This window comes from Amphibalanus amphitrite, unplaced genomic scaffold (assembly GCF_019059575.1).
Source record: "Amphibalanus amphitrite isolate SeventyFive unplaced genomic scaffold, NRLGWU_Aamphi_draft 000839F_arrow, whole genome shotgun sequence".
Classification (NCBI taxonomy): domain Eukaryota; kingdom Metazoa; phylum Arthropoda; class Thecostraca; order Balanomorpha; family Balanidae; genus Amphibalanus; species Amphibalanus amphitrite.
In genome coordinates this window covers 253,167-269,366 of record NW_024882333.1, presented here as the reverse complement: position 1 = coordinate 269,366, position 16,200 = coordinate 253,167, and the positions used below count along the sequence as shown (strand labels likewise).

At 49.6% G+C, this 16,200-nt stretch overlaps 1 protein-coding gene across 1 annotated transcript in view; it reads left to right on the top strand.

The window, feature by feature from the left end:
- Nucleotides 1–1,323: 1,323 nt before the first annotated feature.
- LOC122366921 (eukaryotic translation initiation factor 4 gamma 1-like) overlaps nt 1,324–16,200 on the top strand; it is a 31,502-nt gene continuing 16,625 nt past the window's right edge. Inside the window, exons 1-2 of the mRNA XM_043339589.1 lie at nt 1,324–1,379; nt 1,559–1,736. Coding sequence (XP_043195524.1) covers nt 1,643–1,736 — 94 coding nt within the window. The 5' untranslated portion in view covers nt 1,324–1,379; nt 1,559–1,642. The remainder of the gene's footprint in view (nt 1,380–1,558; nt 1,737–16,200) is intronic.

Genomic DNA, 16,200 nt, shown 5'->3' with positions numbered 1-16,200 from the left:
GTTGCCCCAGAGGGTTAGGTAACCAAATTTGGCGGCGTTGTTTTTACGTTATTTGCGAAAAACCTTGGGGGGCTGCATCAACCCCTCACCGGGCGAGAGCTAATTCCAGGGAAACAGTAAATTTGTATCGATTCATCGGAGGATTGTTGGGGATGCATTTGATACAATTGCCCCCTCCCCCTCACTGGGCCCACAAGTAGGCGGTGACCGTCGCGTTGGCCGGCCTCCTCGTTCATGACCCGACCAACCAGTTTTTTTATATCGAAGCTCCGACGTTTCAATTAGACGGACTGACAGCAGCCGTTATATGTAACCAGTAAGGCCTACGCTAGCTGAGCTTGGTACGCAAGTTTCCGATTCCCGTACGGTCTCAGGCCGTCCGATCAGACAATTCCGGCCTCCGGGTCAGCGGAAGAGTTCGCATTAAAGTTTCAAACGCGTCCACCAAGACCGAACACGGCCTAGGTCCCCTATGGCGTTTTCACTCAAGAGTGTCGTAAAGGTCTTTTAAGAGACGGTCATGGGTAGTCGTTGGGATCCTTGAAAACGACATGGGATCCAAAAGGTTCTTAAAAGCCCTCTTCAGAGTTCAGACTGTTCCTATGGCCGTACTAGAGATGCCAATCGGATACCAACTTTTTGGTACACCGATACCATACCGATACCAACTTGGTATTTGTTTTTTTTTTCAAGGCTAATGCATTTGGTATTTTGCTGGTATTATGAACCTTTACTAGGGTATAAAAGGTTGAACAATCGGTAAAAAGTTGGTATTTCGCTCATGTTTTCAAGTTGGTTCGGTTTCGGTATTTCCTAACGGTTTTGGTTGGTATTTGGCTTGGTTTCGCTTCTCAGATTTTCTGCAATTGACATCGCTAATGGGTACCTAATGTTAGGATAGGGTCACGAGCCCTCCGCTTCAATCCCTCTGACCTGTTTTGCACTGCAGACGCCATAAAAATGAATATTTTCAGAAAGGTTCACTCATGATTCTGTACCTCAAGATAACTAATACACTTCATTTTGATGTTGCAGCTTCTAAAAAAAAGTTGTTACATATCTGCTTGCCCTGAAGGCGAAATGAAAGATGATTTAACATTAATTTTGGATAGTTTTGATTTAGTAGCTTATTGTTTTTCTGCGCATGCGCATTGGCGCTGACGCGCCGTTCATTTGCTTGTGTTCGGGATTTGCCACTGCTAGCAGCTGCTAGCTGAAAAGTCGCAATGTCATCAAATCACTGGTCAAATGTGCATTCCATACTGTTAGCGATAGCTGTGAGTATTATCATTGAGCAAAAGTTAGGGTCTTCGTTGTGTTTGTTGCAGAGTTGGTTGCAGAGTTGCAGATCTCTCTGAGTTGTCCTCTGTGCAACGGGGGTGGGTCTTTTGCATTTGGAGCTTGCATTTTTAGTGCAATAGCTGTTAAGTTTCTTTGCTGATATATACGTGCAGCGCTGATATCTTTAGAAGAAACTGGATGAGAAACTGTTGCTCATGATATGATTTTCGTATGTGCTGGGCGCCATGATAAAACTGCAATTTGTACTTGTTTACAGTTGAAGAGAAAATTGTATTGTAAACAAAGCTAAGGAAAGTCAGCTTTATGTCGGCGCCCAGAGAAACCACTTCAATTTTCTGAGATGAGCTACCTCGGTGGCAAGCAGCAGCCACCATTGAACCGATCAAGGCATCCACCAAGATATGGACCTCAGCAGATTTACCACAACCAGTATGGTAAGTCTCCGCTTTCCTTTGTTGATGGTCTTGCAGCGAGTTTTAATATGGGTTTGATATGCACCACTGTTAATCAATCCTTGATGTGTAACAGTTATCATTATTGATGTAAAAATTAACTGAGAAAAGTGTTGCAGACAAACTTCAAATCATAAGTAATTTTATCATACACACAGTTTAGATGCAATAGCATCTAACACACATCTGATGCATAGCTCAAAACAGTGGCTTTTTAACCAAAGGGAGGTGATGGTACACCACATTTTATTAATTTTGCACTCTGTTGCCAATTTTCTGGGCAGATAATAGCTGAGTGCAAGGGTTGAAAATGATAATTCAATTTTAATGTGTCATGAACAGGGAACGGCTCATTGTCCTTAGATATTAAATTGTTTCCAAAATAAATTTGTGCTAAAATGTTAAGATGCCAAGAAGTCTAGATTGAGATTATATCTCCATCAGGCACCTACCCAGCCAGCAATTTTGCTCCGGGCCCAAGCAGGCTCAAGTGCGGATTGCCCGAGATTTTTAGTCGGGCTAAAGTCGGCTAGGGCTTGGGCTAAAGTCGGCGTATGACACAAAAACGCCGACTAAAGCCCATGCTCTGCCGGAGGTATGCCCGCTCTGCGAGCTCCGGACAGCCGTAGTTTAGCCCTAGTTGAGCGACGATTGGCGTTAGCCCGATTTAAGCCCGAGCAGTGAATCCATTTATATAATGGTGATTACTCTGGGCCCGAGCGGGCTGAACTCCGGCAAGCCCACTCTGTGTGCCCTGTCTATCCCGACTTAAGCCATATTTCTGCCGATTTTTGTATTTCTGCCGATTTTTGACGATCACGCACCTATAAAGAATATTACCATCCGTAATCCTACAGCACCACCAGTTACCCCCGCCACACTTAAAATCATGGATCAACGTCGTACCGCGTTACAGCAGTTCGGTAGAAAGTCGGAGGTTTACAAAGACTTAAACCGAACTGTCCGGGCCGCAGTGCGACGAGACCGACGCGGCGAACTTCACAGAGAGATTAGTGGGCGGGGTCCCAACAAGGTGTGGAAAAGTATTAGGTCGGTTGTGGCTGGTAAGAAAGACGGACCTAGTGTTCAACCTGATGTATCGGCTGACGTTTTAAATTCTTTTTTCGTTTCTGTGGGTCCCCGCGTCGCTACAGAGATCCGTGACCAAAATCCAGTTGTTGAGCAAATTGGCCGTTTGCCGCGTGTCGTAACCGGTAGATTTAAGCCCAGACCTATCTCTCTCGGTGAACTCGGTCACACCGTTTTCAATATGCGCAATTCTGCCGCCTGTGCGTCTGATGGCGTCTGCATTCGCATGCTGAAAACTGCTTTCCCATCTATCGGTGACGTTATCCTTCACATCATTAACACTTGCATCTCAAGGTCCGATATCCCCTTTCATTGGAAACACTCTATAGTTCACCCCATCTTCAAGTCTGGAAACCCATCTGATCCCACTAATTTCCGACCTATCTCCTTAGTACCTGTCATTATGAAGGTGGTCGAGCGAGTCATTCACAAACAGCTCTATCGCTATCTCTCCCAAAACCATCTTCTGGCCAATACCCAGCACGGTTTCCGACCCCGGCACTCAACTGAGACAGCACTTCTGTCCGTCAGTGACCAAATCCTGGCCGCCACCGATAGGGGGGATGTCTCTATGCTATGCCTTATTGATTTAAGCAAATGTTTTGATGTCATCAACCATGAGTTATTACTCGCTAAATTGGCAATGCACGGCATAGAGACATCCTGGTTCGCCGCTTATCTCCAGGGTCACACACAGAGTGTGTCATTGAAGGACGAGTCCGGTCGCCGGGTATTATCACAACCTCTCCCCAACTCTATGGGCGTCTTTCAAGGCTCGGCACTCGGTCCCTTACTCTTCACGGTATTTTCCAATGATCTATCACTTTATTCTGAGGATGCAGCAGTCTTCCAGTACGCTGATGATACTCAATTGTTGGTGAGTGGCCCTTTAAACGACCTTAGGGGACTCATCTCGCGCTTGGAAGCGTCACTGGCGTCTCTCGACCATTGGTTCAGTGCAAATGCTCTTAAAGTAAACACTGCTAAAACTCAGCTCATGGTTTTCGGCAGTCGGCAAAATTTGAGAAGCATACCTGCTTTCACCGTTTCTTTTCGCGACACCAAACTAGTGCCATGCAAGCAGGTGGGCAACCTGGGCGTTATCTTCGACGGCACCCTGTCCTGGGACGCGCATGTGTCCGAGCTCAGTCGCCGATGCACGGGTCTCCTAATTGGCCTCTCCCATGTCCGCCACTACCTCCCCGACGGTGTCACCAAGACACTAGTGGTGGCTCTCGTCATGTCACGGATCCAGTACTGTCTCTCCGTATTTGGTAATGGTAGCCAAAAGAACTTCGATCGCATTCAGAAAATTCTTAACTTTGCCGCTAGAGTCATTTTCGGTCGCCGTAAATTTGATCATGTCTCCCATCTCCGGGACCAACTCGGCTGGATGGCACCTAAAACAATGGCTGAATACCATACCCTTATCACGGCGCACAAGGCCATCCAGAGAGGTGAACCCGAGGAGATCGCGACCCTATTTTCCAAAAATTCCCAAACACGAGCAAGGTCTACTCGCCAAGACCACCTTTTCCACTTACCGCGACCCCGACTAGAGACCGGAAAACGTAGATTCGCCTACCGTGCCGCGGCGCTCCTAAATACTCTCCCCCTCGAGCTAACGCAGTTGCCTCCAGCCAGATTTGCCCGTGCTGTAAAAAAGGGGCTTAAGCCTAGCCAGAGTAGCCATAGTAGCTAGCCTCATGACTCTTGGACTATGAAAGGCAAACGAGTCTGTGTGTACATAGTTATGAACGCGGCTTCGTGCGGGTTACACCAAGTATGTGCGTGTTCGGCGTTCGCGTTGTGTATTTCGTATCCGTAAGTGTGTGCGTTTTCTTGTGTAGGTACCTATTTCTTGTGTTATCTTCAACCAGCTCGGACTCGGAGTGTAATCGCCACGCCGATTGTGGATTGCTCTTGATCGTCAATACATACATACATACATACATAGAAGTGAATGGGGTTTATACATTGCAAACTGCTGTGGCTTTGCTCGGGTTCGGCTCGAGTGACGGCTCCTGTTTTCTCAAGTCTCGACTTGACTTCATCTTGCTTTTGCTTCACACTGGATCAAGTAGCAAGGAGCAGCCAATGCACTTTCAGCAGGTCGTGCGGTTTCAATGCATATTTAAAATTGTTAGGGTCACTCATATGCTCTGTTAAAGGGACTATCCCACCTTTAAAGGAAAAGGGCCACCTTTAACATGGGGATTGAAACTGAGATAGCCATCTTGTAGCCCGTGTCCGAAAACCTATTTGTATACCTCCTTACGGCCGATTTCGGCCTCCATTCGTAGTTATCGGCAATTTTAAAAGAAAATATGCCAGGAATGCGTCCTTATCCCAGGAATGCGTTCTTATCCGACAATACAGCCACCCGCGGCGAGGCTTTGGGTTTTTACCAATCAGCTCCAACCAGCTCAGCTTTAACCAATCAGCTTATCTGACACAATCCGACGAGTCTGTCTTCTGAACGCTGATTGGCTTGAGTGTGACGTCATCACTATGCCATCATACAGTAGGTGCCGTAGAGAGTATCAACATAGTACCAATATGTTAAATAGTTTTAAATACTTTTTCGCGAATTGTGCACTTCTGGCACCAGTTTTAAAAAGAAAATGAAAAATAATAATGTCAAAATGAAAAACAACGATATCTTCATATTTCACGAAGGTGGCCCTTTTCCTTTAACATGGGGTTTGAGTTGAGATAGCAAAGTTTGCGGCGAGGTTCAGAAACCACTATCTATCTAGGTTGCAACCCCCGCGGCCTCTTGGTGTTGAAGAAATTCGTTCCCTTCATTTGAAAATGGGCCTTGCGCAAGGCCCTATCTTCAACATGGAGCGACCGTTAGTGTGACGTCACCTCGTTTAGTCATTCTGATTTAAATGGTTTTGTTCGTTGAAAAATCTCTTAAAACTTGGTTTGAACTTTGTTGTGGTGCCTACGGAGTAAAAAGAATCAGCTTTATGACAGTAATGTGGCCTGTGGAAGGAGGTAATTTTGTGCTGTGACGTCACATATTTGAAAATTTGTGTTTGGAATATGGGAAGCCTAAGATGTTTAATGAAAAATAAATGCCAGAACCGTGTTCCTGGTCATTCAATCTATAAAGTCGGGCACAATTTAACTGGTTTTAACAACATTTTAGAAGGTGGGATAGTTCCTTTAACCGGTCATCGAGGCTCGAGCATTGCAAAAGGAGAGTAGTGGTTGACTTTGATTGAATGTATATTTCAAACGACTACAGACACGTCAAATCAAACACAAATACATGAAACAGTGGACCGCAAACTGCAGCAGTAATATGGCATGAGTCATTAAAAAACGCCATCAAAACTATAAAACAATCACATCTCACAAGACCCGTTAGCCTCCCTCCCCGTTCATAATACTTGGTTAAACACTCAACCGAAAGCATAAAGTAAGGACAGCAAGTAATCGCTCATAAGACATACCTAAAGCAATAAGCAAACAATCGTTTATAAGGAACTTCACTCTGGTGAATGGGAGCTTTGGAGACTTCTGGCTCCTCCACACACACACATCTGCAGTAGGTGGTCGGCCAGCTTTCGGCGCAGTTTCCGTATATGTAGGTATACCTACTTAATTATAAGCAGGCAGTTTCCGCTAAACCACTTGGCGAGGGCGACTACGGCGTCCACCCGGTCCTGGTTTGTATAACTATTCCATTTTTTGGAACCATTTGCTCTAATGGTACGTACCTGAAAAAGAGATTAATTGGTTTAATTTACATTGCATGTTTACTTGAAAAATAACTTATTGATGCTGTAAAAGCACTTCTCATTGATCCGTATAAAATGTTCATTTAATTTTAAATGCGGACAGAGAATGAGCGTGCTCGGTGACAAGTAGATAAATATTTGTGTTTTGTATTTCATTTTCCTGGGTCAGAAGTGCTGGTATTTCACAAAGATATAAAGGCACGGAATGCAGCTTTTCTGAGCGAGGGTATAAGTCACCAGGCTGAACAGCTATTCAGCTTCATGTTTGATGGCGTCAAACTCAGTCAAAATCATGACGTTTACATACGATCAAGCGCACCATTCAATACACTTACCTACCGTAAAACTCCATGCCAGTCCACTTGATAAGAGCAGTGAGCACTATCCCTTCTTCGCGCTGTCACACGCGCCCAAACATCAACCACCAAATGCCCCAACACCGGTGTGTCGTTTCGTCGCACAGCGCGCAGACTGTCACAAACGCTGCACATGATTGGCGCAGAGCTGCGCATGCGCGAACAGCCGAACAAGTATGGCTAAGCTCCGGCTTTACTCCAGTTAGCCGAAGGACACAGCCAGCTTGATCAGCCCGCGCTCCGCCCAAGTTAAGCCTGTTTTGGATGCGCGGGCAGATGTCGGGCTGAGCTACTGCTATCCGCACGTGGGCATAGCCGCGGCATGCCCCAGCTCAGCCCTAGTAAAAAATACATTGGTTTTGATCAAAGTGGGCAAACCCAAGCTAAGCCCAAGCTGCCCGACGCTTGCCACAGTTCAGCCCAAGCGAATTGCTGGCTGGGTACCTACTGTTTCTTTTTTCCTTATTCCTTGGTTACAGGGTGATTGAGATTGGGATTGCATTACAATTATGCAGGCCAGGCAATCTGCCAAATGTGGCATGTGCATGTGTGTTATGCATGGCTAATGCCCATTAGGTATTCATTTCTCAATGTTATGCATAAATTAAATTTTATGCATAAATTATGTTTATTTATGCATAAATTTTATGCATAAATTTTTACCTTGAATAAACTATGACTTGTGTGTTTGATACTATTTTTAGTTTTGTAGTAGTAAGAATTTCATTTTTTAGGCATAGGTATTTTTGTTCACATTTTAGGAGTGAATTATAGCAATCCCAATTCCATTGCAATTTACTCTTTTCCAGTTTGTCCATGCTCTTAAAAGCCTGTATCAATTGCATTCTCATGGAATGTATTATTGGTCATGAAGCTATTGAAGTATAGCCTGTCTTACCTAGAAGTTCTTACCTAGAAGTTAGAAGGAGAGACAAGGCCCTTGTCTCTCCTTCTAAATCCCTTGTCACAAGGGAGCAGGAAAGCTCATGGTGATACCTCTCCTCTTAATTGACATAAAGTAATCATGCCAGTTTTTGAATGATCCTCTCTGCAGCAAGGAAAATGCAATATGCATTAGGGTGGTCCTTATTTTCGAAAATCGTATTTGGATACCTTGCGCCCCTTCAATCGGTGCCGTTTAACGAAAAAACATGTCTGTCAAAATTTCATATCCCTACTTCATTATTTACTGGTAGCTCAACGCTCGTTCGTTCGTCAATGTTCGCTCAATGTCCGTTTCGTCGATCAACGTTCGTTCCCTCTTCCTCAGGTGTAACGGTTGTCTGCGTCGCAAACTTCTGGGTACATGGTGTCCCCCAGTTATGAACTCCTTGGCTCCAAGTTCCCAGTAGCGGCGGAACACCTTCAATTAGGGGGGGGGGGCACTGCCGACTTTTGGTCCCATTCTTTCCATGCAACGCCCATAGGGCTATACTAAAATGGCAAAATTAAGGGGGGCACGGTGCTCCGGTGCCCCCTCCCGTTCCCCCACCTATGCAAGCTCCCATCCCGCGGCCAATCTCTCGCCTACTTCCTCCACCGCCACCAAATCCTCTAGGAAACGGTCCGGGAAGCGGCCAACCGGACGTTAGAGAAGGTACTAGAGTAGAGGAGTTCTGGGCCAGGGCCAGGAATCCCACCCAGCACAAAGGGAGAGCGGTCAAGAAGGTGGAAACTCTCTTCGACGAGTGGAAACGCCTGAAAAAGAACAAGAACAGGACTTCCGCCACCCAAACAAGCAACGAGGACGTATTCAAGAAACAACTGGTAAATATCTTTGATATCGCCCACGGTGACGCAATGTCCTTGATACCTAACCATCCCGGAAGATCGCGCCTTCCTTCTCGCCCAACGTGAGCCAGGGAGACGGGATAGAATGACAGAGGCAGACATGGCGCTCCATTCCCAAGAAAAGAAGAAGAGGAGGAGGGATGACGCCGAAGAGAGGAGGAGGAGCAAGGCGTCGCGTCGGAGGAGGCGCGGGCGGCAGCCGACCAAGTGGAGCTGGAAAGCATAACCTCGAGTAGCTCCGAATCGTCCCCACTTCGCGGAGCCGTGAGACCTGGCCCCAGCATGGGATACAGCCACTCTGTCATCCCGAAAGCGTGGTCGAACCACGGCCATCATGCCGCAACTTTCCGCTAACGTCTAACGTGTGTGTGTGTGGGGGGGGGGGGGGTCGGTTGGACCCCTCTGCCTTTTGGCTCCAGATCGCGCTAGAGCTTTGCGAAAAAACGAGCGTGTTGCCCGTGACGAGAGGAAACCGATGATATCCAATTTAAGGTCCTAGGTCATTGGTTGACCTTCCAGGTCAGGTCAATGACCCAGTGGTCAGAAAAATCGGGACCTGCAAGAGCTTCGTACAGTGCAGCTGTATTGTTTTTGGGGGTGCTGATCACGAATTTCATGCTAGTTTTGATCACATATGATGTCTTCGTGCATTTAGACCAGGTCGGGTCAGGTCAGGTCAGGTCAGCCATTAGGCGTCCTGCCGGCTACCCATAGTAGGTCTCAACTACCACTGGTGGCGTCGTAACACATAACAAAGGCACCAAAACTACTTCGTAAATGTTCAAATGGATGCTAAATTCGAAATCAGCCCGAAAACTGCCCTAGAAACATGTATACCTCGGAAAAGTGACACGAGGTCATCATAGGTCAATGACCTGACCTGACCTGACCTTCAGGTGACCTTGACACCCACCGTAATGCATGGGGCGAACATCATTTCACATGTTTGGACGTTTATAATCGCAAAAATATTAGAAACACGCGGATAATGAGAGCTGACATACGCTGAATCGCGACTCCGGCCAAACATGGTCTCGAGAAATAGGTCACAGGTCAAAGGTCATTTGGGTCAGGGTCATGAAATTTTCAGAGTATGTAAAAAATTGATCATCTCGAGGATACTGAAAGTCTCGTCGCGATCGGCCGCTTTTTACGTGAGTTATTCGCGAAAACTCATGGGGGTCCATCCCACCCCTACACATACGAGGGTTAATATGCGTTGAGCCACCAAAAAGCATCCGCCGATTTCGCTCTTTTTGCTCTTTTTCCACGTTTCTAGACGAATGGCATCATTTGAGGGGGCGCAAGCGCGAAAAAATAAAAATAAAAATTTTGTATGGAAATAAGGACCACCCTAATATGCATGTTGATATAACTTAAGATTCTCTTATTAATACCTGCATAATAACAGTGGAAATAGTTACTTTTCCTTCCTTCTGTGTTGACTGATGTTCTATAGGCTAAACATTTTATGAAAAACTGAGCCTCAAATAAGTGCTGCTTAGCCATACCAGCACAGGTCTTCTCGGTCAGCACCTGCGCGGTACCCGCTGGTAATCAGGGGCACAGCGGAAGGACTGGCGGGTGTGTGAGGTCTACAAACACCGGGCCCCGAATAACCCATGTATCGAACTGGCAGAGAGCCGTCTGCCGGGTGGGTGTAGTTCCCTTGTCGGACCCTGGAGTCAAAAGAGGAACAGTTTCCCGTTCCCCTCACTGACAGGTGCCGGGGACGCACAGGGCGTGTGTCACACCGACAGGGGGGGGGGGGGATACCGCTGCACACCGGCCTGACTCATCGCTCGAACCTGCAGTGCGCCGCCGTTCGGGGTGTCCCCTCCCTCCCGGCATCGACAGTGCACCTCGCAGGTGGTCGTGCCGCCCTTAGAGCCGCCCTTAGGCGTGCCTCTCGGGGTCGGCCGTGCCGTGTGGGCGCCGGGCTCGCCGGCCAGCGGCCGTCAGTCCTCCATGCCGCCGCCCGGCGCTGCAGACAGCGGCGGCGTGTGACCTTGCTTTGAGCGGGCCACGTGATAGCGGCGGGCGATGGCCGCCCGGCACGATCTTTGTCCTGCGGTCGGCACTGAGCAGCGGCGGCCGACGGTGCCGACACCGCCCCTGGGAGTGTCTCTGGCGGCTGACTCAGCTCGCCCGGCGCGGTTTTTGCGGCGCCGTCTGTTTTGGCGCGCCCGGCCGGTCGGTGGGGCAGCTGAGCGCGGTCGGTCGCCGACCCCGACTGCCGACCTTGACGCCGGCTCGGAGCGGACCGTCCGGCGCGCACTGCGTACGCACCGGGCCCGCCGGCGGCGGCCGCGTGCGTGGAGCGCCCGTTATGTGCGGCGCTGACAGACTGACAGACAGACGGACGGACAGCGCAGGAGCGCGGGTGCAGCCGTACCGCGCCGCCCCGGGCCGGATGCTTTGTTTGGGAAGTGGCGCCGCAGGCCTGGTGCCAGGGGCCGCCGGCTGGCTGCTGGCGCGGCGGGCGGATGGTCTGTTTGTGGTGCTCGTCAGGTGGCTGGCCGCCCAGGAGGATGCAGGGAACCCTGCCGCCGCGCTGCGCCACTGGCATCCGGGGAACACTTTCTTAACAGTGGTGAAAGACCTCTCGTCTCGATGACGAGTCTCCCCCCCCCCCCTTTGTCCGTATCCTACGTTTTGAACTGCTGAGAACTCTCCGCAGTTGGCTCGGTAGTCTGTTGATCAGCTGATGGTAGTGGCGTCACAGGCGGCTGGCCCAGCTCTCTGGCAGAGCTGGCAATGTCCGCCGCGAGTGTTCCCACGTTACCAGCTGAGGTCAGTGACCCCGCGGCACAACCCCAGTGCACTCCGAGTCGACCCGATCAGGCCGGACGGCAGGCTGCTGTGCCGCTGGTGGTCTCCCCACAGCACGGTTCGTGCCATGAGTCCTAGGCGGTCCGCCGCCGGCCGGCGCCGGTAAGCTCCGGTGCAACTCTGCCGGCCGGCCGGCCGAGCTGTCTTTGTGACGTCACAACCCACGTGCTGCCGCGGCCAGGGAGGGGGGTTGCGGGGGGCTTTAGCGATGACTGCTGCAGTGGGACCCGCGCGGCGCTACACGCTCTCAGTCGCCTTGTGCGTGAGCTGAACCGCACGGTAACAGTGGCGACTGCAGGCTCCGGACGGAAGGGGGTCGTTGCACGGAGTGGCGGCCGCCCCTGCCCACAGCGAGGGTAATGACCCCAGCCCGAGCTGCGCTGCGGAGTTCGGTCGGGGCGCCAAGGGGCTGTCTCGGTGGGTACGGTGGGAGGACGGCCGCTCTGTACCGAGTCCGGGACCGCCGAGCGCGGCACAGAGCCGACATGACACGGCGGAGGGACCGGTGCCGCCGCGCCGGCCCCCGTATCAGACGTTTTTTGTGTTTGTTATCGTTTGAGACGGCGGTTCGGTGGTCGCTGTCCGTGATGAACTTGAAAGCCAGCGTCGGAACACAGGGATGTGAGCCGTAGATTGGTTGATTGACACTGTCTAGCATTGCTCGAACTTTTGACACAGTATCTTGTGAAAACGTCGGTAACGATACATAAAATGTGAATACGTCATTACACCTAATTCATTTGTCCCCAACTTGAGGCGTGATAGCTTTATGTTGTATATAAAATTGAAGCAAAAGCAACCATTTCCCATTATTGTAGTGTAGTGATAAGTACATTACATAAGTAGTGTACTTAGTAGTGTACCACTTAGTAGTGTACACTACATAAGTAGTAGATAAGTAAGTGATTAAGTGTTGGTGTGTTTTCGAGATCGGCGAGCTCGGTAACATAATTTATTTTCCATCTCACTCGCACTGCTGCCTAAATTAGCCATCCCTACCTCCTAGCCGGGCTCTAGCCGTCTGCTATCGACGTTCTGAGCGCCTCCAGGACTTTCTTGACCCACTACGGCGAATCTTTGAATTGTTGAGGCGAACTCCAATCGTGACTTATACGGCGGTGTTTGAGAAGTTATCGGCCACATTGATCATAAATAATTCAAGCTAGTTGAGATAACGAATCATCCTTTTCTAGCTAGCATATTTTGCCGTTCGGATGAATCGACCCCATGTGTTAGCCGTTGAATTTTGCCGGCCTGGCAGGTCTGGAGCTGTAAAATATTACCAATAGGCCGGTGATTGGGTGAAGGAGTGGGCATAGCGCCAGCGGGAAATGACAGTCTGACTCATCGATGGATTGGTGAACTTTAGGTCAAAGCTACGGTGTCTATCGACCCGAGAATGATTATGATAATTGATATGCATGGTTTAAAATTTGAATGAGTTGTCTTCATTCAACCGGACATGCATTCGGACAAAACAGTTAAGCCGTTTGCCGTGAACATTGTGTTGACATGAGCTGTATGAGTCTGTATGCAGTATGAGTCGTCACGTATGCTGTATGAGTCACGTCACTGTAGTTTCGGAATGTCGCCTGTGCTACGGTGAAGGTCGCCTGTCAATCTACCCCATGTGGCAGCGGAACACCCACAAATAACTTGTTTGTCGGTCGGAATATGAGTGTAGCTCCCAGCAGCTTTGCTTCATTCAACAGAACCCTGATAGGAATCCCGTAACTGTCGCTGGGGTGCGACCCATTTCGAGTCCAGTGATTCTCTCAGACGGGTACCGTTTAGAGTTGGCATTTCGTTTCGAGTTCCGGCTATCGAAATGGATGGCGCCGTTCTGCGATTGCCTGTCGCCCGGACTGACGCCGTTCATAGCCTGTCCAACTCGGGACGTGTCCCGCTCGGAGCCCGAGATCGCGTTCTGTTCCGAGTTCCGGTTGTCGCTCCGTACGCGGCCAGTGATTGGGATATCCCGAGTTTGTTTCGTGGCACCGTGTTGTTCAGAGCTGGGGCGGTGGCGCGAGTTGACGCAGTGCGGTCCACCATCCGGCGCTGAGCTGATAGCCGCCGTCGGCGTCTGCCGGCGGTCAACACGGATCGATAGCGGTCGGTCCGGCCGGCCCGCCGCGGTCCGCGGGTGTGAACTGGCGGTGTTCCGGCCGGACCAGCCCGGTATGCCGGTATCCGGCGGCCCGTACGACCTTCACAGCATGGTGGCGCTATTTTTGGCCGCCGCCGCCGGCTGATGCCGCTCGTGCACGCCATCTCACCGCCTGTCCTCTGCCGCCGTCCTCATCGCGCTCATGGACAGCGAGAGGCCGAGCTTCGCCTCCCAGCTATTGCCGGGTGGCTGTGAGAGCTGCTGGTCCGTCTGGTTCAGCCACAGCGCTGGAATGTCGGGCTCAGCCACAGACGGATAGTACGGCCTGGCTACTACAGGAAGCGGCGCACGGGTGGTTTCATGGCCGCTCAACTGCCGCGGGGAGGTAGCGCGCTGCTGATGCTCGCGGTTGTATTCATGCAGCGGGGCCGGGGCACACAGCCGCTATCAGGGTTCAGAAGTGGCCAATACCCTAATTTTCGACAAATTTTAAAGCGTGATTTTTTCACATTTTCTGGTCGTAAATTGATCAGACTGTATAAAATATCATCCAGAAAAAATATTACTCATTCTGGCACAGATTGGTGGGCTCCCAAAGAACACCGTTTTGTTTTGCTCCGTGAGACCGAACTTGTGCTGCGATTTTCATGTAAATGTTGACGAGTCTCCCGTCATATTCTTTGCTTGAAAATGCGTAAGTAAGATATCAGCTGAAAGGGGAAAATGTGCGGAATCCATTGGTAACAAAAGTGCATCTAAAAAACTTCCCAATCAGTTATTATAAGCTAATTGTTGCACACTTGCACAAAGCAGAAGGGCTTGAGGATTTAAATATTTACATAGGCCTACCAAAAAACGCACAGCGTGCTTCACATCGAGACAACGTCCATAACATATACCGTACAATTGTGATTCATTTGCTGAAAAAATTAGGTCGGCATCACACTGCCGGCAAAAGTTATTGCAGTTCTAGTGACGCTAGGTCGCCGCCCGGCCGACCCCGGTCAGGTCGGCCGGGCGACGGCCGTGCAGCTGACGTCCGTGCGGTTCGGCAGCTGACCAATCAGCTGCGAGAGAGGAGCGCGGTCCGTCTAATCGCCCCCGGCAGTTGCTTGTGCTGAGGGGTGCTCGACGCTCGTGTCGATTGCATTTGTTGGTTGTCGATTGTCGAATGACTTGTGGGTATACTTTCTGGTGACCAATAAATGTACGTCGTCTTAACAGAATGTAGTCTGATCAAATTCAATAAAGCAAAAAGACATCCAGCCAACAGAATATCGTAAGAATGTCCGATATGGTTGATAACATTCAGAGTTTTGGGGAGCAGCCATCGACCAGAATGAACGTCATTGGCTTTTGTATGTAACATTTGCATTGCTTTTGGAAAGTTTCAGTCAGATATCTTCAGAAATGGCAATGTTATTGGCTTTTGCATTTTACCGTAGTCAGTTAATCACAATTTTCGATATTGCAAAGGCAATTTCAGTACGTTCTTGACATCGAAAACCAAAATGAATAGCATCATCGTGTTCCAGAGCTCAAATTGCATCCGATGCACATCTTTTTTGTTGATAATGCTCAACTTCAAAATTTGACCTTTTTGACCTCGCCGTGACCTGACCTTCATTTGTCGAATGGAAATAGTTTCGAATCGGACGACCCAGATGACATCATTTGTAGATGCTTTTGCCGAAATGGACCATTAAAGATGTGTCGCATGACCTTAAAAATGTATACATTTCCTTCCATGACCCTTTCCATGACCTTTTGTGACCCATGACCTTTCCATGACCTTTTGTGACAAAGTTAGGTTTCGTTTATCAGCTATTCCTATCAGAAGCCGTTTGAACTTTTAGTATTGAACGAGTAGTTTCGAAGACAGCAGGGAAGCTATGCAGAATCCCCTCCCGAGTCACCCACGTTATGGGATATACCCGTCATCCGCGGATTACAAGCAAAATATTTTTTACGGCAATGATGTATCAGCATGGATGCTCATACGTTCCCATATGTGACCTTACGGTTGACTTCACATACAATAAAAAATTCCTTGGCAAAATGTCAACTGGTTAACGAGTTATCGCATTTTGGCCACTTCCGAACTCAAATAGCGGCTGTGTGCGGGGGCGCGCTGACGCATGCCTCAGCCGGGCGGCTGGTCTCGGAACGCGGGGGAGTCCGGTGCGGTACCTCACTTCTCGGACGTTCTCAGGCGGTGACAGGTGGTGTTGGGGCCTTGCAAAACGCCTGTGGTATGTTCGGGAATGCGCACTAACATACTGCCCCGTAGTGTGAGGTCCGCGCTGACTGACAGCGTGTTATCAGCGCCTCTTCACCCTAGCCCAGGGTCCTGAGCTCGGCACGGAGCTGGGAACTGGACGGAGCTCTGTTAGCTGGGTAGCGGATTCTCCGCCGCTGTCACAGGAAACTGTCAGTATACCCGGTTTCGGGGAGAAATCGTCGGAATGCGGTGCAGTGTGGGAAATAGAGATGCAGCCTTTTCCTGAAAGTCAGTCCGG